The sequence below is a fragment of the Vicugna pacos genome, chromosome 11 (assembly GCF_048564905.1).
Source record: "Vicugna pacos chromosome 11, VicPac4, whole genome shotgun sequence".
In the NCBI taxonomy this organism is placed as follows: domain Eukaryota; kingdom Metazoa; phylum Chordata; class Mammalia; order Artiodactyla; family Camelidae; genus Vicugna; species Vicugna pacos.
The window spans coordinates 32,919,766-32,945,928 of record NC_132997.1 but is presented as its reverse complement, the minus strand read 5'-3'; the positions used below and the strand labels follow the sequence as shown (position 1 = coordinate 32,945,928).

Sequence of the window (26,163 nt, the reverse complement as noted above, 5' to 3'; positions counted from 1 at the left end):
AGAAAGCAGGACCCCCCCCCCCCCCCGCCTAGTACAGCAGCAGCAGAGGACGGCGACTGCACCCCGCCCCCAAGCAGAACATTCAGCGTTCGGTCAATTCAGAAGCAAATACAAAACTCACTGTGAGTAACGTCAGGAAATCAACGGGAGGCAAGGCTTCTCAAAGCGTAGCGCTGCCTTGAGAGGACACGTGACTGCCTCAACCCCACCTGGAGGCCGCAGAGCGAACACCGGGAAGCCGGGGCCACCGCTAAGCAACAAAGGTGGGAGCCCTTCCTTCACAGGAAGATGCCAGGTTGCGAGCAGCTGAGCCCCGTTCTTCTTGGCCCCTAAGCGTCTCTCTTGCTTTGCGTTACGCGATGCTTGCATAACCCTGACACGGGACACGGTTACTGAGTTTCAGGCTGTTTAGCTAGCAGAAGTTTTGTGTGCGACCTTCAGATGTGGACAAGCAAATTCCAACATGTGGGTGCAGTTCCTCTGCTGAGCTCGGAGGGGCCCTGACTCGAGTAAGCACGGCTGAGGGGGCCGGCAGAGGGGACCGCTCCCTCAGGGCCTGGTTGAGCCACCTGCCCCCAGACCCTCGAGGCTGACGCCCTACACAGACCAGGCCAGGGGCCTGGATGCTCTCTGCTGCCTGTTCTCCAGAGAAACAGCCCTGGTTTCCAGAACACCACACTGGGTTTCCTTCACTTTTATGTTGGTTAGGATCCTAGAGAACTTCAGTCACCAAAGCACTGAAAGCACACGTTGCTGGAACGACTTGCCAGTTCAGAGATTCCCATCACATTACATACACGGTGTGTGCACGCGCGGAACTCACACACGCATACATTACATGTACATGTGTGTACTTGGGTAGCTTTTATTTGTACGAAACGTGAACTGCACAAAACACTACTTTGCAAGAATCGAGAATCAAGTCCACAAAGAGAGTTGAATGACATACCAACAGAAGACGGGGACAAGAGGGTCCATCCTCAGCGTGTGAAACCATTTCGGAACCGTGGACTTGCTAGCCTGCCGTGTCCCACGTGGGGTCTGGGTGACACCTGGGGACGCGGCCGGTCATGCTCACTGAGAGTCCAGAGCTGGTGGGGACTAAACGGCCCGTGCATGCCAATCTGGGTGCAGAAGTGATATGAAACATTGTTTCCCCTCTTTTAGGAAAAAAACCAAAAAGCAAAGTTGAGTCAGAATCGATCCCTTCCTGTGTGGCACTACGCTCATTGCTCACTTGCTTATTTTTTGCTGAACTGGTATTTGACTCTTCATAGCAAAACGGGGTTTATGGGAGGGATCGGTAAACAGGCAGCTCCTTTCACCGTGGGACGAGGAGATCGCGTTCTGCCGTCACAGGGCTCACCCCCACCCTCACTGACGCCCAGCGGAGGGGCGGGCGGCCGTGCGCGCGTGGCAGTGGACGCGCCTCTAGGAGGCCGGCTCGGGCACCCGCCTGTGGAAGACGGCCGACTGCCCCTGCTGGTACTGCTGCTTGCGCCGCCGCCGCTGGTCGCAGCGGCACAGCAGCAGCGCCTTGAAGGTGGTTCTGAAGGTCTTGTTGCACAGGGCGTAGCACACGGGGTTCACCGTGCTGTTGATGTAGCACAGCCAGTAGCCCAGGTTCCAGTAGGCCTTGGGGATGCAGCTGTTACAGAAGGTGTTCACCAGAACCATGATGTTGTAGGGCGTCCAGGTGACAATGAAGGCCAGCAGGATGGCGCTGAGGGTCTGCGCTGCCTTCTTCTCCTTGATCAGGGACATCCGCTTCCGCTTGGTGATCTGGCTCCTGGTCTTCAGCGCGAACCTCTTGGCCAGGGTGGCTTCCTTGAAGGACAGAGGCAGAGTGGCCGTGGTCTTGCCCACTGAGGAGCTGCCGTCCGGGGCCTTGGCGGCGTCCACGGCCGACTCCAACGGGATGGGAAGCTGGGAGAGGCCCTTCTGAAGGCTGCCCCGGCCATCCAGGCTTTTCTGGGCCTGCGGTCGGCCGGCTCTCCCCTCTAGGCCTGCTGCCCCTGGCTCCTCCCCGGGCACCTGCAGGCTGTCTGCCGAGGGCGACTTGCTGGAGTTGAGGAGGGCGCTGTGCCCCGGCAGCTGGAGAACGATGGAGTAGATGGCTCTGGTCTCAGAGCCCAGGTCCTCCTCGTCGGAGGAGGCGGAGTTTTCCAGGGAGGCCGCGGCGTCATTGTTGTTCCAGCTGTCGCTGCTGCTGTGGTCCTGGTCCATGTGCTCGGAGCTGGGCTTCCAGCTCCCGGCGGTGAACCAGAAGTGGCAGCGGCCGCATGTGCTCCTGGCCGAGGCTTTTGTGCTCGGCTGCTGAAAGTGGTAGCTGCTGCAGCTCCGGGAGCTGCCGGTCGGGTGGACGAAGTTCTCGGCCTCGGCCTCCGTCCCCGAGGCCTGCAGCCCAGCCAGCTCCTTGGTGCGCTTCTCCGTCTCCTTATAGATCCTCCAGTACAGCACGGTCATGATGGTGACGGGCATGTAGAAGGCAGCGATGGCCGTGCCGAAGGTGATGGTCGGCTCGCTGAGGAACTGGATGAAGCACTCCCCGGGGGGCACAGTTCTCTTCCCCACCACGTACTGCCAGAACAGGATGGCAGGGGCCCAGAGGACGAAGGAGACCACCCACGCCAGGCCGATCATCACGCCTGCCCGCTTTGTCGTTCGCTTGGCTCGGTACGTGAGCGGCCGTGTGATGGAGAAGTACCTGTCGAAGCTAATGACCAACAGGTTCATGACGGAGGCGTTGCTGGCCACGTAGTCAATGGAGAGCCAGAGGTCGCAGGCCAAGTTCCCCAAAGCCCATCGGTTCATGATGATGTAGGTGGTAAACAGATTCATCGAAATGACCCCGATAATCAGGTCGGCACAGGCCAGGCTGAGGAGAAAGTAGTTGTTGACTGTCTTCAGCTGCTTGTTGACCTTAAAGGACACGATCACCAGGATGTTGCCGACGATGGTGACCAAGGCCAAGACGCCGGTCAAGAACGCAATGAAGACGACCTGCCAGATGGTGTGGCCCCCCAGGGGGTCACTGGCCACACCATCTGGGGAGGAGAAATTCCCGGCTGCTTGGGAGAGGTTGTAGCTGCCAGAGTGAGTGACCGCTCCTGGGGGCAGCCCCCCATCCGAAGGGCTGTGAATCCAGGAAGTGCTGATGTTCGGAAACAGAGGTGAGGTTGAGCTGTTACTGTGCATGGTCATGGTGACTCTCTGACATGGTCTGGGGAGAGAAAGAAAACACAGATTCAGGAAGGTTGCTGCCTTTGGCTGATGTGTTCTCTGCCCTGCAGCCTACAAGAGAACAGGCCCTGCTCAGATGTGAGCCTGACAGAGGGGCCCACCAAGGACACTTGAACTTTAAAGGCTGCCAGCAGCACTTCAGCAAGGACAAGCACGTTAAATATGGGCGAGGCGTGGGGCAGGCAGCTGGCAGCAGGCGCTGAACGTTTGCTGCGTTTCCAGACCCAGGCCACACCCACTTCCACAGAACTTGCTCTCAAACCAAATCTCCCTTACTCCTATGACTTTAAAAAGAAGGGGGAAACAGTAGAGGCTTATATGATGCTCTTCCAGCATGGCTTTGCCATCCTGCTGCACGAGGAACTGACATCACTCATATGCATTTATCCACCTGGGTGCTGACCTAAAAGGCTTCAGACAAAGCAACTTTGAGGCAATTCCAGCCACTTCAGCCTCACTGGAAGGAACAGCATCGACCTGGAGCGTGGGCGGAAATGAGTAAGTCACTTGATGCTGTGTGATCTCTTCCCAGCACAGTTACAAGCAGTGATGTGCTGGCTCCTTTTAATGGTTGGTAACAGTCCATGAGGCTGCTAGTTCTGGCCTGTTAACATGCAGAACCTTTACCAGACTGTTCTGAACTGACCAAACCAGTTTGGAATATATCCAGTGTTTAGATATGTTACCTTTAGGTAGAAAAGCATTTTAGCACCACATGTGTATTTGCATATAAATAGTTGCCAAATTGCAAGTAGTTCAAAATAAGTAAGTAACTAAGAATCGTTACAATCACTGCATTAACAGGAAGATCCTCCTGTGCGGTCCTGGTAAGCCCTGGTTGAGCCCAGCTCAGCCGCTTTGAACCCCCAGGCTTGTACTCGAGGACACAGCTGGCTCAGAAGTGTTCACATCGCTGCCCTCTGTGGACTAGATGCAGTAAATCATCCCTCCAGGAGGGCCACTCGAGGAACTCCACTTTTCAGAATCACAGCGAAAATCTATTAAGAACACTTCTGCTGGGTTCAGGCTCTTGGTTAAAAAATGTTTGACTACACTCTCATGATGCAAGTATGTACACACGTATGCAAGGCAAGAGCCCTAGATCGAGCCTGTACCAGGCGTGCCGCAGCACCCCTGGGAGGACCGCAGTCACGGCGCACGGAGCCTCCTGGAAAGGCCGCAGGTGCAGCCGGAAGGCCTTGGAGTCCCAGAGGCACAGGCACACATCTTACATCAGCCACTTCCTAAGGGCGGGATCTTGGGTATTACTTAACCTCCTTGGGTTCCAGTTTCCTCTTAGAAAAATGGGAATGGAACATTCTGCATAGTGGAATAAATTCAATCTAGAATTCAACAGTAAGTGATCAGAAACTCTGTTTCTCACCAAAATGTTTTAATATAAAAAACAGACCAGAGCCTGCACACAGTGCCCGCCGTGCAGGTCTGGTGTCTGCTGTCACCGTTCTACTGCTCATCTCACCGAGCAGTGACTCACTTAGCCTTGGCTGCCGGGGTGCTCAGGGCTCAACTTGTGCCACCGTAAATGACAGGAGGGAGTGTTCACTGGACACTTCCCACAGGGCACACGTGTTGCAAACTGTCACATGCATCATCTCATTTAATCCTTAAAATAACATTATTTTCCTGGAAGCTGCAACCTAGATAGTTAAGCAATCTGTCCAAGGTTTCAAGCTAGTGAGTGAGGTAAAGGGGCAGAGATGTCCGCCCCCAGATAATCCAAGCCTACCTGAGCCTCCACGTTTGACCGTGATCCCACTCTGCCTCATCACCAGGTCATCCAGACATTGCAGACAACTAGTCCCTCCTAACTGGCGAAAGCTTCTCTTCAAAGTGTAATCGAAGAACACTTAAAAATTACGACATACTATTGGTCACCTGCAAGACAGTACACGTGCACTAGTGGCAACACTGGGAGGGAAGGCGTCAGCTTCACGCTGCTAGTACAGATGGAGCCTCCTAGTTCGCACTCGTTTCCAAATACAGGGAATTGGTGCCTTTTCTCTTCTTTAGCTCTTTTTACTTCTCTGGGCTTTATTAGGTGTCAGCTCATCTACATCTACGACTCCCCCTCAACGGGAGGATGTCCAGATTTGGGAAGTGCCACATGCCCGTGGGGTCCTCAGCTGCCCCAGTGGCTCCTCCGGAGGCACACATGTAGAAAAGCTATGTGCTGTCTCCCTCCACCCGGGTCCCAGCTGACACAGCTGTGAAGGCGTCTGCCTGGTGTCTCCCACGTGGCCCCGCTACCACTCCGATGACTGAGACCATGTTTGTCTTTACGAGACCCCTCCGCTCAACGTCCCGACGCGGGTTGACCACCGTTCTACTGGGGAGTCTAGGACACCTCTCCAGTGTCCTGGACCACACAGGTAAGTGTCACTCATCTCAGATCAGTATCACGTTTTCCTATTTGCATCATCACCCTTATTCATGCATTTCTCTTTTTCCTGCACCAGATGTTTGCTGAGTTTTTATACACGGAGTCTCCAGCTTCACGATGATTAGCCTGAAGACCTTTGGAATTTGCGATGGTGCAAAAGTGATATGCCTTCAGCAGAAATCGTACTTTGAGTTTCGGTCTCTTCTCCAGGTGAGGGCTACAAGTGAGGGTGCTCTCTTGTGAGGCCAGGCAGCACCAGCCACAGGTCCTGGGCAGCCCGTGATCACCAGGGTCGGCCACTGCTACACTTAGAGCCACTCTGGACCCAGACAACCACTCTGTTCCCCACTTCAGTACAGTAGTTAGTAAATCACATGAGACAGTCACCACTTTACCATAAAGCAGGCTTTGTGCTACATGTCTTTGCCAAGCTGAGGGCTAAGGTGAGTGTTCTGAGCACAGTTCAGGGGTCTAGGCCAGGCCACAATGTTTGGTAGGTCAGGTGGATTACATGCATTTTCAGCTGATGATAACTTACTGTGGGTTTATCAGGAGCAAGCCTATGGTGTGTTGAGGAAGGTTTGTACTCTGACCAGCTTTTATCTTCCCACCATCTTACACCCCAAAGCTGCCCAGACACAGCAGTTAGGTTTCCTTGTGCACCGTGTGGGCTGTGCTATGGCCCCTTTTAGATTCCTTCTCCCTCCTCCTCCCTCCCCACCCCACCCCCTGGTGTGCTCTGAATCTCCCATGACCTTCTATAGCACCGTTAAAAACACTCAAGGCAAAAAGAATATGAAAACATTACACACACACACACGTACATGACTGGGACATTGTGCTGTACACCAGAAATTGACACATTGCAACTGACTGTACTTCAATAGAAAAAAAAAAAAAAGAAAAATACATGTAAGATGCTAAAAACAAAAAAATGCTCAAGGCACTTTCCAAGTCTCTACTCTCCTGCCACATGGGACAGAGTATGCGCTGCAGACTGTGTTTATCACCTACACCACGCTGACTTTGGTATAAATAAGTGTAATGGCTAAGAAAGCCGGAGCTTTGTATTTGTGCTGATGATGCATCAGTCTCTTCCATCTTTTTTCTCCTTCCTGTCAACCCCTTGCAGTGGACGTCTGTTGCTTGTCTTTCCTTCAGCTGTTCTTTTGGAAGAGGCCTGCCTCCCTGGTCTGTATCTCTGGTGGGCACTAATCATACGGTTCTGACCCCTCCCCCGCAGTGATGGCCCTGAGGGACCTGCACACAGGAGCAGAACTGTGGGATTTGATGTGGATGCGGGAGAGAGAGGGTAATTCTCTGATCTTTGGGAATCTTAGGTGCTGGTGACTCTATTTACAGCCACATGGGAAATCCGTGAAGCCAGCAAACACAGAAGAGAGGTGGGGGAAGGGGAGATGGGAGGGAATGCGTGGAACAGAGACATGATAATGATGTCCTTTCAAGCCTGGATCTAGCCATTCCTGAAGTCAACTCTGCCTCCTTGAACTTGCCAGTTATGTGAGCCTGGGCTACCTGAGAAAGGTCACTGTCACCTGCAGCTAAGTGGGCCCCTGTTAACACAAGCGCCATCAGCAACATCCACACTCCTCACGGAAGCACTGCTGAGGTCCGGTCACTCTAGCGGTGGCCCTGAATTCAGCAAGTCAGGACTCTGCCTTCCATGGACTCACATCCTGGATGAGCTAGGGAACATGGATAAAAGAATTTTAAGAAGCATGTAGTTTTTAGGCACTGTCAGATTGCTCCCTGCAAATAACATTATGTTTGTGCAAATTCAACAGCAACTTATTTTGCTCAGTTGACTGATAATAGTGAATAATATAAGTACGAATTTTAGAAATAAGCTTAAGATCAGTGCTGTCTTCTAGCTCATTTCTGTGAACCTTTAGAGCTCCAGAAATTGTATAATATTCCAGCCCAGTTATGCTCTGTGGGAATACAGAATATAAAAGAAGCCAGAACTGAGGAAAGGCACCTGCAGTCAGGACGAGCTTTCTACCGTGGCTTCATGCAACGCCTGCCCCGGCATTCCCAGGCTCTAGGGGTTTTCTGTAACCGCGAGAAAACCTGAGAATCACAACCTGTCGGGCGCTGTTTGACCCGAATTCTTTGGCACATCTAAAACAGTGGCCACTGTTCTTTTTCTAACTCAACCTTGATTCAATACATACTGTTTCCTGAAAGTTCCAGGTATTCAGTGTGCAACAGCGCTGTGTCTGCAGAAATGCACACACCTTAATTAAAAATAACGCTGCTGCAAAAATGGCACTAATAGACTTGCTTGACGCAGGGTGGGCACAAAACTTCAATTTATAAAAAATGCAGTGTCTGCAAAGCACAGTAAAGTGAAGTGTGTGAAACAAAGTATGCCTCTCCTGGCCTGAAGAGAGACATACAGACTGACGGAACCAGACAGAAAGCTCAGAAGTACATCCACGTACGTATGTCCCCTGGTCTTTGACAGGGGTGTCGAGAACACACAGCGGGGAAAGGACAGTGTCTTCCACAGGTGATGCTGGGAAACCAGGATGTGCACATGCAAAGGACTGAATCTGGACCCTTGTCTTACACCGCAATGAAAATCAACTCAAAATAGATGAGTGACTGAAACATAACACCTGAAACTGTGAAACTAGAAGAAAACATGGGGGATAAGCTTCACGACCCTGGTATTCACAAGTTCAAGGGAAGGAGAGGCAACCAAAGCAAAAATAGCCAAGTGGGAACGCAGCAAACTAAAAAGCTTCTGCACAGCAAAGGGGACAACCAAGAGGGCGGAAAGGCAACCTGTGAGATAAAAAAAAATGTGCAAACCATGTGTCTGATAAAGAGTTAATATGAGGAACTTCCACAACTCAACAGCAAAAAGTATACTTAATAATAATAAGCCATTCACAAGTAGGCAAAGGGCTTCGACAGACATTTCTCTGAAGAAGACATGCAGATGGCCCTCAGGTGAAAAGAGGCTCAGTATCGCTGACCATCGGGGAAATGTAAGTCAAACCCACACTGAGATACTGTCTCATACTTGTTAGGGGGCTGCCATCAAAAAACGGAAGACAACAAACGCTGCTGAAGTTGTAGAGAAATTGGAACCCTTGCTGCATACAGTCGGTGGGAATGCAAAATGGTGCAGCCACTATGGGAGACAATTGCAGGCGCCTGAAAAAATTAACAGTAGAACTACCATATGATCCTGGAATCTCACTCCTGGGTACTTATCCAAAAGAACTGAAGTCGGCATCTCAGAGAGCTATTGGCACGTCCAGGTTCACCGTACCGCTATTCATGATAGCCAAGATACAGAAATAAACTAAAAACTCCTTGGATGGATGAGTCGATAAAGAAAATGTGGTATATACATGCAGAGAAATACTATTCTGTCCTAAAAAGGAAATGCTGCAATATTCGACAACATGGATGAATCTTGAGGACAACATGCTAAGTGACATGAGCCAGTCACAGAAGGACAAGTACTGCACTATTCACTATATATATATATATATATATAGTCTAGTCTGTCTGCTAGCTAGCTGTCTGTCTGTCGTCTGTCTGTCTGTCTGTCTGTCTATCTGGAGTAGTTAGTGTCTGGGCTCTCTGAAACTGTCAAACTCACAGAAGAAGAGGGTAGATTAGTGGTTCCCAGGGTCTGCAAGGAGAGAGAAACCAGTGGATCCTATGTAGTGGGTATAAACTTCTGTGAGACAAACAGGTTCTAGAGGTTGCTGTACAACATCGCGCCTACGGTTGACAGCACTGCAGGGTTACAGTAAAAATAAAGCTGTTAAGATGACAGGTCTCATGTCAAGTATTCTCATCATAATAAAAACAAACAAACAGCCTGGCACACCACCAGCTACTCGCCAGCTGTGGGAGGGTAACCCTGCAGCACTAACTGATGTGTCGCCTCCCCTCCAGCAACGCCAGCTCTCACGTCCTCGGGGTTGGGTGGTTACTGCAGAAACACAGGGAGAAAGGAAGCAGAACATGCGCAATTTTCGCATTTTACAGGATAAATTAAATCCTCTGGTAGAGGCAGAGCATTAGAGACACTGTCTTCTGAGCTGCAACATGCAGATCTTTGAGCATCCAGCGATAGAGGGCTGGCCTAGACATTTGGCAAATAAGAAAGCTCCTCACCATGAGGAGACTAAACACACCGAGGCAAGAACTACAGAAAGGAGACTCAGCAGAATCTATCACACTGAAAGGTACAGACGTCATGAGCCAGCAAACTGCCGTCTAGGTGTCTGTCCTCTGGAACTTCTTGCATTTACACGGACACAGTAGATGCGCATCAGCATGTGTGGTGAGCACCTGCCGTCATGAGAGAAGTCAGGAAAACTAAGGGTGCTCAGCTGGCAGAGGGCTGGAGGAAGCTGGTATCACATCACGGGGATCCTCCACAGCAGACCCTCGTGGTCTGTGCATCTATCTCTGCTGACCTAGAGAGTTCTAAAAACACCTTGTCGAGTCGGAAAAACAAGCTATGAGGTGACGGCTGCGAGGTGGTATGATTTAGACAATAATAAAACGCCTATGACAATAGCATATGCCTCTTACAAATATTCGCACATTTAAATTACCATAATGGAATAGAGAGACGCATGCAAATCGGGTACCAGCAGTGATGTCTTAGGAAGACCGTGAGGACTGTGGGTGAAGGACAGAGGACATCAGCCTAACCTGCAATGTCCCAAATGGTTAGAAACCAAGTTTCTGAAGCCAGAGGGACATGGGAAGACCCTGGTGATGGTCACCAGGACAGACTCCACCCTAACGTTGGTTCTAAACAAGGAGCTGACAGGGGAAGCAGAGCTCAAAGGACATCTGGGCCTGAGTGCTTCCCATCCAGTGCCCAGAGGTGGCAGCTGCTTGGTCCAAGGGGTGGCCGGGGGAAGCTCAGATGCTCTGAACACACTTGGAAGCAGACTTGATCCCAGCTTTGTGAGACCCTGAGCAGGGAACCCAGCTGCCACCCAGAACAGCCCAAGTTGGGGATGGCTCTGGTGCTCCCCAGTCCAGTCACAGCAAGGCTGTGCCCAGCTTGGCCTAGTAAGGGTTGTCTCCATGCAGCCAGGAGCCAGAGGCCCCTCTCCAAACTTCACTCGTGTATCAGTACCTGAGACACCTTCTGTAACCTACTCCTTGGGCCCCTGTGGCTGTGCCAGGAACATCTCAGGAAAAGGACCCTCCAGCTCTGGAGGCTGGACAGCTGACATCTCGTGGGCACACAGTAGGGCAACACAAGAACTGAGCACAAGGCCCCTGGGACTTCAATCAAGAACATGGAAAGGAGTACATGTATGTACATGTATGACTGAAACACTGTGCTGTGCAACAGAAATTGACACATAGTAAATGACTGTACTTAAATAAAAAATTTAAAGACAAATTATAAAAAATCCTATCTTTAAGAAGACAAATCATATATGATTAGTGATAGTAACATGTTAACAAACATGATATTTGAAAAAAAATTGTACCCGTCTTTTTTGTCCAGTGCTACTGAGAAATAATTAACATATATCACCATTTAATTTCACGGTGCACAGCATGACAGTCTGATTTACATACATCGTGAAATGATTACAGTAGGTTGAGTTGACATCCACCATCTTGTATCAGTACAACAAAAGAAAAAAATTCTTCTCGTGATGAGAAAAAAAAAAATCTAAATGTCCCCACTGGACATGACAGTCACTTAGTGTCTTTCTTCACGTTTAGCCTTTGTCTGGTGAGCAATATGCAACTTCCTGAGAATCAGGGGTTCTCAGTGAGACCCAAGGAAAACCGTGATGCACCTGGACTAACAGCTCCTGTCTGAGGTGCCTTTCTGAGACAAGGCTGCCACTTCTGCTCTCCAGACTGTTCCTCGTCCTGACTTGGCACCCTGCAGAGTTAGATGCTTTAAGTCAGGGAGTTCACAGTTGATGCTCACTGAATGGACTCACGTTGGTGGCAAGAGCTAAGGGCAACCTTGCTTTTCCTCTGTTTTGTTTTTGTTGTTGTTTTTAAAAAACTGTTTTCATCCAGTTTTACTGAGATACAACTGACATACAGCACTGTATCAGTGTAAGGTGCACAGCATCATGGTATGACCTACATACATCATGAAGTAATTATCACAGTAAGTTTGTGAACATCCATCATCTCATACAGACACAAAATCAAAGAAATAGAAGTATTTTTTTCTTGTTATGAGAACTCTTGGGATTTACTCTCTAAAAACTTTCATATGTAATGTAGATCAGTGTTAATTATTTTTATCATGTTGTACATTCCATCCCTAGTACTTACTTACATAAGGAAGGTTGTAGCTTTTTATTTTTATTAGAGTTTGGACAGTTTACAATGTTGTGTCAGTTTCTGGTGTACAGCACAGTGCTTCAGTGACATATATACATACATATATTCATTTTCATATCCTTTTTCATTGCAGGTTACTATAAGATATTGAATATAGTTCCCTGTGCTATACAGAAGAAACGTGTTGTTTATTTACTTTATATTTAGTAGTCAGTGTCTGCAAATCTCAAACTCCTAATTTATCCCTTCCCACCCACTTTCCCCCACAGGTAACCATAAGTTTGTTTTCTATGTCTGTGACTGTTTTGTAAATAAGTTCATCTGTGTTTTTTTTAGATTCCACATATAAGTGATATCACATGGCATTTTTCTTTTTCTCTGGCTTCTTGATTTCATCTCTGAGTGTACACTTTCCCAGACCATTTCCACTACATTACATCTAGGAGCACAGACAAAAGTGATTCGCTTAGTTTCCCTAAATGTTCAGTCGGGAGCCAGGTAGTGGGCCAGCATGAGAATGAAAAAGAAAAGGTTGACACAACATTGTAAAATGACTATAACTCAATTAAAAAATGTTAAAAAGAAAAGGAAAGAAACATAATTGAACAGGAGGACATATCAGAGCACACAGCACAAAATGTCAGTAAGTACCATTTCACAGAACTCTGGAGACCACACACACATTCAGTATATAGCCATGATGTAAGTGTGTTGTGTATTGCAGATCATGGTTAACACTGTGTGAAAGTCACAGCAGTGGATAAACTGACATCTTTCATTAGTATCTAAAATGAGAAACTGAAAGAGAAAATATGAAAGAACAATTTGAGAATGCGAAGTTTAGGGAAAATTGAAAGACAGTCATGAGAAATTTACTCCCTTCCCCCTAGATATGGAATAAAAGGTTTCTGGGATTATAAATCTGTAAAATATATAGATAACTTTTAAATTTAAAAATCATGTATAAATACCCAATATGAAAAACATGTCAAAGTGCTTAGAGAAACCTAAGAGGCCAATATAAATATGAAGACTTTTTTTAATGATGAATTCCAAGAAGACAAGCTCACTTCCTCTAAGTCACCCTGGCATCCTATTCTGAGAAAAGGATTGGGGCTCTCAGTTTGTAAACTGCCTAATCTGACTGTAAATTACTGTCCTCTATTATCATTATTTTAATCACAAAGGTCCAGGAGAAAAACCAAATGTATCTTTTCAGAGATTGGCCAAGATGGCAGAGTAGAAGGATGCTCGTAGCTCACCCTCTCTCACAAATACACCAAAACTCACATCCATGTACCCACCCAGCCAACCAGAGAACCTGCTGAACTCCAACAGAACATCACCCTCTTCAAAAGACAAAGATGCCACAAATCTGTTTTATTCCTGCATAGGCTTTAGACAGATAAATAAGTAAACTCCTTAAGGACTGCAATAGATAACTGATGCTCCTTAAGCCACAGTGCCAGAGAGATATGAGCAATATGAAGAAGCAGAGGAACCACTCCCAATTAAAAGATCAAGAGAAATCCCCTGAAAGCATGATCAATGAAATATGCATTGATGGCCTACTAGATCAAGATTTCAAAAAAGGAGTGATCCAAGTACTGAAGGAACTAAAAGAGATAGTGTTTAGAGATATAAAATATATTAAAAATGAAATTGAAGCTATAAAGAAGAATCAAGTAGAATTAGCAAACTCATTTGCTGAGATGAGAGCTGACCTAAAAGCTGTACAAAGCAGGCTAGATAGTGCAGAGGAAAGAATAAGTGACCTAGAAGACAGGACAACAGAAAGCACCCAATCAGAACAGCTGAGAGAAAAGTAAATAAAAACCAATGAAAAAAATGTAAGGGATCTATGGGATAACATAAAGCGTGCCAATATATGTATAATAGAGGTTCCAGAAGGGGAAGAAAGAACAAAGGGGATTGAAAAGGTATTCGCAGAAATCATGACTGAAAACTTCCCAAACCTAAAGAAGGAATCAGATATCCAAGTACAGGAGGCTCAGAGGGTCCCAAACAGGAATATCCCAAACAGACCCACATCAAGACATATTATAATCAAGATGGCCAACGTTAAAGATAAAGAAATGATCCTAAAGGCATCAAGAGAAAAACAAAGAGTGAATTGCAAGGGAATCCCCATAAGGCTTTCAGCTGATTTCTCTACACAAACACTACAGGCCAGAAGGGAGTGGCAAGATATATTCAAAGTCCTGATGTAGCCTAGGATACTTTATCCAGCAAAGTTATCCTTTAAAATAGAAGGAGAGATAAAGAACTTCATAAAGAAGCAAAAACTAAAAGAGTTTAGCAACACTAAACCCATGCTAAAAGAAATACTGAAAGGTCTACTCTAAGTAGAAAAGAAGTAGGATGCTATAGAAATGAGAAAATCATAACTGGAAAGGTGATAACTGCCATGAATTACAAATAGAATAAACATGAAATTGTAAAAGAGTACATCTAAATCATTAAGAGTGGGAGACGGAAGCAAGAAAATATGGAGTTTTTTGGGGTTTTTTTCTTTTTAAAATATTTTGTTCTCAGTAGTATGGGTTTGAGCTTGTATTATTATGTTTAATACAAACAGTTATAGCAATGGGTTAATAGACCACAAGCCAAAAGCTTACAAAAACAAAGTAAGTCACAAAACAAAATGAGTCACAAATACAAAATAAAATCCAAGATAATACAAAGGAAAATTATCAAAACAAAAAAGGAAGAAGAAAGGAACAAGGAGGAAATACCAAATTAACTGCAAAAATAAGTTCAAAATGGCAATAAACACACACCTACCATTAATTACTGTAAATGTTAACGGACTAAATGCTCCAATCAAAAGACACAGAGTGGCATGCTGGATAATAAAGCAACAACCTTCAACATGCTGGCATACAAGAGACCCACTTCAGGGAGAAGGACACATGTAGATTGAGAGTGAAAGGATGGAAAAGGATATTCCATGCAAATGGAAAAGCCAAAAAAGCAGGTGTTGCAGTACTGATTTCAGACAATATAGACTTTAAAACAAAGGCCATAAAGAAAGATAAAGAAGTACATTTTATAATGATTAAAGGAGTAATACAACATGAGGATATTACACTCATTAATATATATGCACCCAATATAGGAGTATCTAAGTACATAAAACAATTACTAAGAGATATAAAGGGGGATACTGATGGAAATACAATCATTGTCAGAGATTTTAACATCGCATTAACATCACTAGGCAGATATTCCAGACAGAAAATAAATAAGGCAACAGAGAAATTGAATGATACAACAGAAAAATTAGAATTGGTGAATATTTTCAGATCACTACCCACACCCCACCCAAAATAGGACATTCTTTTCAAGTGCACATGGAACATTTTCTAGGATTGATCATGTACTTGGGCACAAAAGAAGCCTCAACAATTTTAAGAAGATAGAAATTATCTCAAGCATCTTTACTGACCACAATGCCATGAAAGTAAAAATCAACTACAGAAAAACAAAGGAGGGAAAAAAGGAAAGCATGGAGATTAAAGCACATGCTATCAAAAAAAACCAATGGGTCAATGATGAAATCAAAGTTGAATTAAAAAATACCTTGAGATAAATGAAGATGAAAACACAACCACACAAAATTTATGAGACGCAGCAAAGGCAGTGCTAAGAGGGAAGTTTATAGCAATACAGGCCTTCCTCAAAAAAGAAGAACAATCTCAAATAAACAATCTAACCCACCAGCTAAAAGAATAAGAAAAAGAAGAGCAAAAAAATCCAAAAGTCAGCAGAAGGAAGGAAATAATAAAGATCAGGGAGGAAATAAATAAAATAGAGATTTAAAAAATAATAGAAAAAAATCAATGAAACCAAAAGCTGGTTTTTTGAACAGGTTAATAAAATCAACAACTCTCTTGCCAAATTTACAAAAAAGAAAAAAGAGAGAGCACAAATAAGCAAAATAAGAAAGGAAAATGGAGAAATTACAACAAATAATATAGAAATACAGAATATCATATGAGAATATTATGAAAAACTATACGGAAGCAACATAGATAACCTAGAGGAGATGGACAAGTCTCTAGAAACATACAGTCCACCAAGACTGAATCAAGAAGAAACTGACCACTTGAACAAACCGATCACTACAAATGAAATCGAATTAGCAATAAAAAACCTCCCTACAAATAAAAGTCCAGGACCGGACAGCTTCACTGGGGAATTCTACCAAACATACAAAGAAGAACTCATACCAGTCATTCTCAAACTCTTCCAGAAGACTGAGAAAGAGGGAATACTCCCAAACTCATTCTATGAAGCCACCATCACCCTGATACCAAAGCCAGGCAAAGACACTACCAAAAAAGAGAATTATAGACCAATATCACTGATGAACATAGATACAAAAATCCTTACCAAATTATTAGCAAATAGAATCCAACAGCACATAAAAAAGATTATACATCATGATCAAGTGGGGTTCATCCCAGGGATATAAGGGTGATTCAACATACGCAAATCAATCAATGTAATACTTCACATCAACAAGAGAAAGGACAAAAACCACATGATCATCTCAATAGATGCAGAAAAAGCATTTGATAAAATTCAACATCCATTTATGATAAAAACTCTCACCAAAGTGGGTATAGAGGGAACACATCTCAACATAATAAAAGCTATAGATGTCAAACCTACAGCCAGCATAGTACTCAACGGTGAAAAACTCAAAAGCTTCCCACTAAAATCTGGGACAAGACAGGGCTGCCCACTCTCACCACTCCTATTCAACCTAGTCCTGGAAGTCCTAGCAACAGCAATCAGGCAAGAGAGAGAAATAAAAGGGATCCAAATTGGAAAAGAAGAGGTAAAAGTGTCACTATATGTAGATGACGTGATGCTATATATAGTAAACCCTAAAAGATCCACACAAAAACTACTAGAAATAATTGAAGAATTCAGCAAGGTAGCAGGTTACAAGATTAACGTTCAAAAATCAGTTGCATTTCTTTACACTAATGATGAATCAACAGAAAAAGAAAGAAAAAAAATCCCCTCTAAAATAGCACCCAAAATAATAAAATACCTAGGAATAAATCTAACCAAGGAGATAAAAGACTTATACACAGAGAACTATAAAACACAGATGAAGGAAATTAAAGACTTAAAAAAATGGAAAGATATCCCATGCTCCTGGATTGGAAGAATCAATATTTTTAAAATGGTCATACTGCCCAAGGAAATCTACAGATTTAATGCAATCCCTGTCAAATTGCCCAGGACATATTTCACAGAACTAGAACAAATCATAATAAAATTTATATGGAACCACAAAAGACCTAGAATTGCAAAAGCATTGCTGAAGAAAAAGAAAGAGTTTGGGGGAATAACTCTCCCAGACTTCAGACAATACTACAGAGCTACAGTCATCAAGACAGCATGGTATTGGTACAAAAACAGACACATGGACCAATGGAACAGAATAGAGAGCCCAGAAATGAACCCACAAACTTTTGGTCAACTAATCTTCGATAAAGGAAGCAAAAACATATAATGGAATAAAGATAGTTTCTTCAGCAAATGGTGTTGGGAAAACTGGACAGCAACATGTAAAGCAGTGAAGCTAGAACACTCCCTCACACCATACACAAAAATAAACTCAAAATGGATCAAAGACTTAAACATAAGACAAGATACAATAAACCTCCTAGAAGAAAACATAGGCAAAACATTTTCTGATGTACATCTCAAAAATGTTCTCCTAGGGCAGTCTACCCAAGAAATAGAAATAAAAGCAAGAATAAACAAACGGGACCTAATGAAACTTACAAGCTTTCGCACAGCAAAGGAAACCATAAGCAAAACAAAACGACAAAACCTACAGAATGGGAGAAAATTTTTGCAAAAGATGAAACTGACAAAGGCTTGACCTCCAGAATATATAAGCAGCTCATGTGACTTAATAAGAAAAAAACAAACAACCCAATCCAAAAATGGGCAGAAGACCCAAACAAGCAATTCTCCAAGGAAGACATACTAATGATCAATAGGCACGTGAAAAAATGCTCAGTATCACTAATTATCAGAGAAATGCAAATCAAAACTACGATGAGGTATCACCTCACACCAATCAGAATGGCCATCACTCAAAAGTCCACAAATGACAAATGCTGGAGAGGCTGTGGAGAAAAGGGAATCCTCCTACACTGCTGGTGGGAATGCAGTTTGGTGCAGTCATTGTGGAAAACAGTATGGAGATTCCTCAAAAGACTAGGAATAGACTTACCGTATGACCCAGGAATCCCGCTCCTGGGCATATATCCAGAAGGAATCCTACTTCAAAAAGACACACGCACCTCAATGTTCATAGCAGCACTGTTGACAATAGCCAAGACATGGAAACAGCCTAAATGTCCATCAACAAATGACTGGATAAAGAAGATGTGAAATGACTATAACTCAATAAAAAAATGTTTAAGAAAAAAAAAAGAGAAGATGTGGTATATTTATACAATGGAATACCATTCAGCCATAAAAAGACGGCAACATAACACCATTTGCAGCAACATGGATGTCCCTGGAGAATATCATTCTAAGTGAAGTAAGCCAGAAAGAGGAAGAAAAATACCATATGAGATCGCTCATATGTGGAATCTAAAAAAAAAAAAAAGAACATAAATACAAAACAGAAAGACTCAGAGACATAGAATACAAACTTGTGGTTCCCAAGGTGGAGGAGGGTGGGAAGGGACAGACTGGGAGCTCAAAATTTGTAGATATTGACAGGCATATGCAGAATAGATAAACAAGATTATACTGTATAGCAGAGGGAAATATACACAAGATCTTGTGGTAGCTCACAGTGAAAAAGTGCGAAAATGAATATATGTATGTTCATGTGTAACTGAAAAAATTGTGCTCTACACTGGAAATTGACACAACATTGTAAAAGGACTAAACTCAAAAAAAAAAGTAATTAAAAAAACAAAGCAAAACAGAAAACGTATCTTTACAGTGACAACACTGGACTTCTTCTGTGTCCGGAACCCAGCGTGCATCTCGCTGCGGGGCTGGTTTGGGGTCTCTGGGGCCTGCCCCTTCCGCTGGTCTCCGTTTTCCGTCACAGCTCCTGACAGTGACAACTAAGGGGACGGGAGTGCCGCCGACAACCACTAGGGGGCAGGGTCGACCCGGGAACAGCCCGTCTGGCGACAAAGCTCAGCTCAGCGCTGCAGCCCCAGGAGGACATCAAGCAGGGTCAACACGATCCCCGGGCATCCCACACGTCTTTAAAGGGAATCCAACCTTCTGAGGCGCGCGAGTCAGAGTCAGACTCCGTGAACCTTGCGCGTGTGATTCATTTCGAGCGGCGAGGAGGACAGACGTGCCCTAATATGGTGCAGTTGCTCCCGGGGCGAACAGAACATCCCAGGAGCCAAAACTGGAGCGGAATTCCATTTGAAAAGGAGAAAGCTTGTTTTCAAAAAGTTGATGCCTCACGCTGCCTGCCTGGGCTGCTGCCTGTCAGAGGCTGTATTCAATCTGACGACAAAATGAGGCTGCCTGGAAAAGTACTTGCATCGGGACTGTCCACGCAGGGCAGTTGCTGCTGAAATAACATGGTTTTCCCTCAAAAGCAAGGCTAAAGGGACTAATGAGTCTCTGCCTCAGCACGCCCAAGCCTAAAAGCTCTGCGGTTGGAATGTCCAGCGAAGTGGCAGGAGGTGAACGCAGGTGGAGCAGCTCCCTGCAAACATCTCAGAGGGCGCGCCGCCCACCGGGGCCCACCCTCTCCCTGCGGTCCTGTTCTGCCGCCGGGCTCCGTTCTACCGCAAACCTCTGTGCCCCAAGACACAGCCAGGATTTCTTCAGCATTCTGCAAATTCATGGTGATTTATTCAGAATACGGTGCACTTACAATGCTCTCAGGGAGCTAATGTAATTGTAGAACGTTCTGATGAGAAATCTCCTAGCGCAGTCATCTGGACTGAAGATCTTGACGCGGTTGTGTGTGTACTGAAAGAACACCTGGGAAGAAAGTTCTTTCAGCTCAATATAGATGCCTTATTACTTTAAGATGGACCAGTTACGAGGTTTTTCAAGGTCCATGTTTATCAGAGCATTTCTTCTGGCGTCTGGACGTAGTCCATACATCTGATTTCCTTTAAAATCAGCCTGAGGCACAGAAAACGGCCTAAGAGCCCCAGCGGCGCGTTAGGGCCAGGGAACATTCGGATGCTGCCACGTGGGCAAACTGAGCCGTCTGACCCTGCTCCCTCATCTGTAAAATGAGGATCATCATGCTTGAGGATTGCGCAGAGCCTGCAGAAAGCACTCGGGACCATCTGACCAGTTCACGATGGTTTCTCAGAAATGATAAGAATAATTTAAGAATTTTCTATGATTGTTTGATTTTTTTTGGCTGGCACTTCTCGAGGCTCACAAGAACTAAACTTGTTGAGTATGAAACATTTGTGGGGTTGAGTTCCCACCCTGGGTGACTTTCCCCCGGGGTACACTTGGCACAGTCTGGGGAGAATGTGCTACTGACACCTCTATTTAGAGGCCAGGGATGTGGACAAACGTCCCACGATGCACAGGACCGATCCCTCCAACAAAGAATTACCTGGCCTAAGGAGTCAGGAGCACTGAAGCTGAGAAATGTTAGTGTAAAGAGAGAGAAGAGAGATTCAGGAAATGTCACCACATTCCGTTTGCCCGGAAATTCTGGGAACTGTCCTGGCACACGCTAAGTCTCTTCAAAAATCAGCTCACATTTAATTTCTCTGGCAACCACACCCTCCTCCCTCCCCCAGGGACACATCTGACATTCACTTAATTAAGCCTTCAGTGTTTAATTCAGATGGTCAGTGCGTGTGAGTGTGGTCACGCAGGCCTCAGACTGGGCCAGAGTTCCTGCTGTCTGCGAAGCACTCACTGGAGACGGTGTCACCTAAGTAAGATCACTGCAGTGGAGGAAGCAAAAGTGAGGCTACTGTGTGAGGCGGAGGAACACAACTCCAGGCTCCCTCAAGTGGAGGGGACAGCCTTTGGAAGCAACATGGTGACATCTGGCTGAGACTCGCCCAAGGAGAGACAGAGCTCAGGGAATCCACCTCCCAGGACAGGAGGAATGTGGGGCCGGGAATGAAGAGCACCTCCCGACAGCCAGGCCATCGTCCAGGGGCGGCTCCAGCCTCCTTCACCTCCGGGAAAGACAGACAGGCTCTCAAACACCCGCCCCCCTCTTCCAAGGTTCACCTGCTAACTGGCATAACACACACAGAGTGTCTTCTGGAAAAACAAGCCTCACGTGATACACACATTCTGTACTCACTTTTCGTTGCCCGTGAACGTACCTTCGACCTCACACCCTGAACACTTGTCACGTAACCTGAAGGTACTAGTAGTGTCCTGCAAGATGACAGCCCAGGATCGAGACCCAGGTCACTGTTGACCAGCTGGGGCACATTCGGTGAGTTGTCATAGCTGTCAGGCCCCCAGTCTCCACACTGGACGATGAAGACTAGTAAATACAGTAATGCTGTGTGGATGTTAAGCAGACTAAGCGACGTGACAGTGCTGTCACTCACGAGGTGCTTTCTGTGTGGGGGCCCCTCTTCTCCTGCTCCATCCTCACGCCCGTAACTGGGCTCCCTGGGACACGCCAGCAGCGTGGCCACAGGGAGGTGGCCACCTGCACTGGCAGCCACCTGAGCCATTTCTTGTTTTTAGATACTTGAAATGTTACTTGGTGTATACAGGTGTTTTCATTTTACTGTTAGGTTGTAAATCTCTTGGGGACAGTGCCAAAGGCTTATGTTTCTTCCTTTCATTGTCTTTTCTTTTTCCTTCCTTCCTTCCTTCCTTCCTTCCTTCCTTCCTTCCTTCCTTCCTTCCTTCCTTCCTTCCTTCCTTTCTTCCTTCCTTCCTTCTTTCCCTCTCTCCCCTCCCTCCCTCTCTCTCTTTTTAGTTTCCAAGTCATTCTTAGAATCCCTAACTGTGATTAAAATGAAGTGGCTCCTCAGTAGACAACATGTTCGTGGACTGACATTTGATAAATACGGTTTATTCACAAATGTTCAATGTTTCTTATAAAAGCAAACCAGGCAGGAAAAAGACACAGTACTTGTGGTTCCCCTCAACACCTTGGAAGAGCAACAGGAACTCTACCGCAGAAGAGGACGCACCGGAGGAGGGGGGCACGGAGACAGAGTGCCAAGTGGGAAACCTCACCAGTCATAGGAAAAAAACCTAGTAAAATGGCTTTAGAGACTCAACAAAGAATTGCATACATGGCGAACAGATTTCAAAGCATGGTGGGGAGGACAGGAAACTACAGAAGTGAAAACAAGACACCAGGCTTGCAGACATAGTAAACAATCTTATAGTTACCGGGGAAAGGGGGTGGGAATGGGAAAATTTGGGAGTTTGAGATTTGCAAATGTTAACCACTATGTATAAAAATAGATAAAAAACAAATTTCCTCTGTGCAGTACAGGGAACTATACTCAGTATCTCGTAATAACCTTTAATAAATAAGAGCATGAAAACAAATACATGTATGCGTACGCGTGACTGGGGACACTGTGCTGCACACCAGAAACTGACACACTGTAACCAACTACACCTCAGTAAAAATAAATACATAAATAAATTAATTAATTAAACAAACAAATAAAAAACAAGACCCCATGATTTATTTTGATTTCTTTCATCCTTCCAGGGACGTACTTTCTAAGTTTTTTTTTTTTTTATGACTCTGAGAACAAACACCACGGTGCCCTCAGGGAGCTGCAGGGCTGTCCTTCCATTTCCTTTCTCCTCCTGCTCCTGGGTAGGCATCTTCTCTAAGTGATCGCCCATGTTAACGCATTTCATTCTCATGATAATCATGCGAGATGAGGACTATTAGCCTTTGCGCCAGAAACTGGAAGAAACCGGCGGAGCAGGGGGCTGAGGGTCCACACAGCTGACCGGCAGCTGCAGGTGTCTTTTAATCAGAACAATCCTGTGCGTGCAGTGTTTCATTGAAAGTCCAGAAGAGAAAATGGAGGTGCAGAGAGGTTTAAGTGACTGAGCCGGGCCACACAGCTCCTGGGGTGCAAAGTTAAGATGTGAAGCAAGGCTGTCTGACCCCAAATTCTGCTCCCAAACAACCAAAGATGTATGCTATGTTCTCTAGTTCGCTTTTTTTCATTTCACAACACCTCATGGTCGGCTTTCTCATTCAATACAAGTAAGTCTGTGGCGCACATGCTTTACCAGGAGCCCCAAACATTAAGGGGGAGAGTTGACGAGCCATGCTGGGATGTCTTGTCCTGGACTCAGGTGGAATGTTCGGGGCAGGAAAGTGCATGGGACACTGTGTTTGCTGAACATTCTTTCTCTTAAGTGAAATATTGCAAAGCTCAGCCTCTGTGCAGCCAATGGAAATCCTTAACATCCTTTAAAAAATAAGATGGCCGGTTTCCAGACTCATTCCCCGCAGGCTCTACTGTATTTTAGTAAGGAGTTGAAGGCCCAGGTCTCAGTCTACCAGTGTTCAGAAGAGCTAGCCATTGACCATCTGACCTGCATCACAAAACTGTGTAGAAAGTCAAACAAATGACAACAGGGAAAAGCAAACCTGACTCCATATAGATCTGCTCCTTTGGCTCTGACCCTGCGCTCTGTCTCCTGGGCTGAGTCCTGCTGGTTCTGTACCTTCCGTAAGAGAACGCTGCCTGGAGCCTGAAAGACACAGGACAGCTCAGTCACAAGGTTCTGACCTTCACGGGTACCACAGGTTCCCATTCATATAGAGACAAAAAGTTGCAGAACAGAAAACAACATCTGTCTTGCTGGAAGTTCACAGGAACATCGTGACCTGACCTACGTGGACAGCTGCAAGAGCAAAGGATTCCAACACCAAGAGGTTTGCAACAACCAACCACACCCCCTCCCCTTTTTAGTGCAAAAGGAGCCTGAATTCTGACTTGGGGAGGATGGTCTCCAGGACATTAGTCCCCCATCTTCTCGGTCTGCTGGCTTTCCCAATAAAGTCATTATTCCTTCCCCAGCACCTCGTGTCCCAATTTATTGGCCTGTCGTGTGGTGAGCAGAACGAGTCTAGACTTGATAACAAAGTGAATAAATATGAAAGGATTCTGATGAAGTACTGGAAACTTAACTCTTAAAACACTAAACTCCAAGGGCATTTGGAGCTTTTGATTAAACAATAAAATGGAAATTCAATTCTTTAAATATGATAATCAAGTATAAAAAAGACTGTTTTATTGAAAGTACTACCTATCTCTTAAAATGAAACAGTGAGAATAGAAACTGTGAGAATCGAAGTGAAACAATAATAAAAATGTATATTTTGGCACAGTCTGTATAATTAAATATTGGAAAACAATGATCTCTTGTTTTGAATTTCCTGAACCCACATGGAAACGAAAGCTCACATCACTATTAATTCTGGCTCCTTGGGATTAAAAACAAAGAGGCAGAGGAAGAAAGCTGAACTGGTCCAACAAAACAGTGAGAATCCTTATTTGAAAATGTAAGGGGAACATGGATGAAAATTGAACCCTGAAAGTGTGAAATCAATAAAATAAAAGATGTATTCAGGCAGAAAAGGGAAAATTATACTTGGGTTTATGAATGCAAACAAACAGAAAGGAACCTCAGGTCGAACGCTGTGGCTTGGTGCCCAGAGTTAGTTTTAGAAGGAGTTTGCACTTCCTGAGAGCGAGAGGGTACGGGCCGCTCGGGCCTCACCCAGGGGTCCTGCCTGACGTGTGAGAACCCTGCCCTGGTGAGTTCAGAAGTACTGTGTCTTACCACCTGCCTCTAAGCTCCCCAGGGCCGAGGGACGGGACTCACGTGCACACACAGGCCAGCAGCGGATGACCCGGGGGGACCAGACACACCCGACAGCACCTGTCAACTTCAGGCGTGCCCCTAAGCTACCAGGCAGACCTCACCTCGAGGCCAGGCTTGTGCTTCTCTCTCCTGGGACAACGCATGAGGCGCACGTAACTCAGCGGGTGAGACATGAAGGCAAGAGGTCTCCCTCTGCAGTCAACAGGACTGTTCACTGTGTCTCCCAGTGGCTGGTACCACGCATCGGATGCACCACAGAATTAATACACCACAACGGAGGGGCCAAGAGTCACCGAAGGAATTCTTCCAGCAAACTGCCAACCCCCAGGGTCACATGATTTCAAAGTCTTCATGATGGGAGTGATTCCACACAGAACATCATCCCCCGGTGGGGGCTGCACGCATGTCCCAAGTGTGTCCTAGGGCTGAAAGACTTCTTTCAGCCCGTGGCAACACGGCCTGTCGTGTGGCGAGCAGTACAACCTTGGACCCGGTACACTGAAGTGCCCCAAGACCTCTGGGCAGGAGTCATGGGCCGGAAAGCAGCACGGACATCATCGCACCCCTCTGCTGAGCCTGCCCGTTAGGAAACCTGTCCGTTGGAAGCTACGGATGGAACTTCATTGTTTGGGAGAGCCGATTAACACACTGCTTGGTTTCTCCATGACGGCATCGACACGGATCAGGACAGATCGCTTTATCTAGTCTATTTTTCATTGCTATTCCCAGTCACATGTGAGTGTCAGAAAGCATCTGTCTCCAGAGAAAAACTCCACAATGACACCAACACTGCAACCTCAACAGCAAGAAAACTTTTCAACTCTAAACACAGGCTGCCAAAGAAGAGGCTTTTTATAAAACCCGAATTTCAGTCTATCCCAGTCAGGGGCAGACACAGGCTTTGTGGAGACTGGAGCTTCTCTAAATGTGCTGTCTTCCTTTAACAAAGTGAACACAAAATTATGACTATAAAACGCCCTCGCTCTTCCTCCCCATGGGCCCTGTATAAAGTAAGAGGACTTGAGGTTTTTCTTTATTAGATTCACAGTAAATTTTCTCCTGATTCTAATAAAAACTGAGATGAACTGGTTATGATTGAGATACTGAGAGCTTTAAAATCTCTGCATATAAATAACTCAATATGTGTGTTCAAATATTTAGAGATAATGAAAGTCTCCTCAAAAACTTCTTGACAAACAGATGCAAACAGAATGGCTGGAAATTCTGATGCCATGAGGAAGGAAATTCAGCTTGCCCAGGTATAATGTATTCCAAAGAATTAGACTTCTGAAGTTGTAATCAGCATTTAAAATTGA

General features: G+C 45.6%; 1 protein-coding gene across 11 annotated transcripts in view; it reads right to left on the bottom strand.

Annotated features, from left to right (window-relative positions):
• Positions 1-1,271: 1,271 nt before the first annotated feature.
• Positions 1,272-26,163, bottom strand: part of CHRM3 (cholinergic receptor muscarinic 3) — a 456,583-nt gene continuing 431,691 nt past the window's right edge. For 8 of the 11 annotated variants that reach the window (XM_072971051.1, XM_072971056.1, XM_072971055.1 and 5 more), the window contains one exon: positions 1,272-3,223. In XM_072971051.1, coding sequence (XP_072827152.1) covers positions 1,432-3,204 — 1,773 coding nt within the window. In that variant the 5' untranslated portion in view covers positions 3,205-3,223 and the 3' untranslated portion in view covers positions 1,272-1,431. Of the gene's footprint in view, positions 3,224-4,990; positions 5,130-7,259; positions 7,308-23,606; positions 23,711-26,163 lie in introns of those variants that run through there. The other 3 variants (XM_072971050.1, XM_072971059.1, XM_015250005.3) reach the window with 3 other exon arrangements.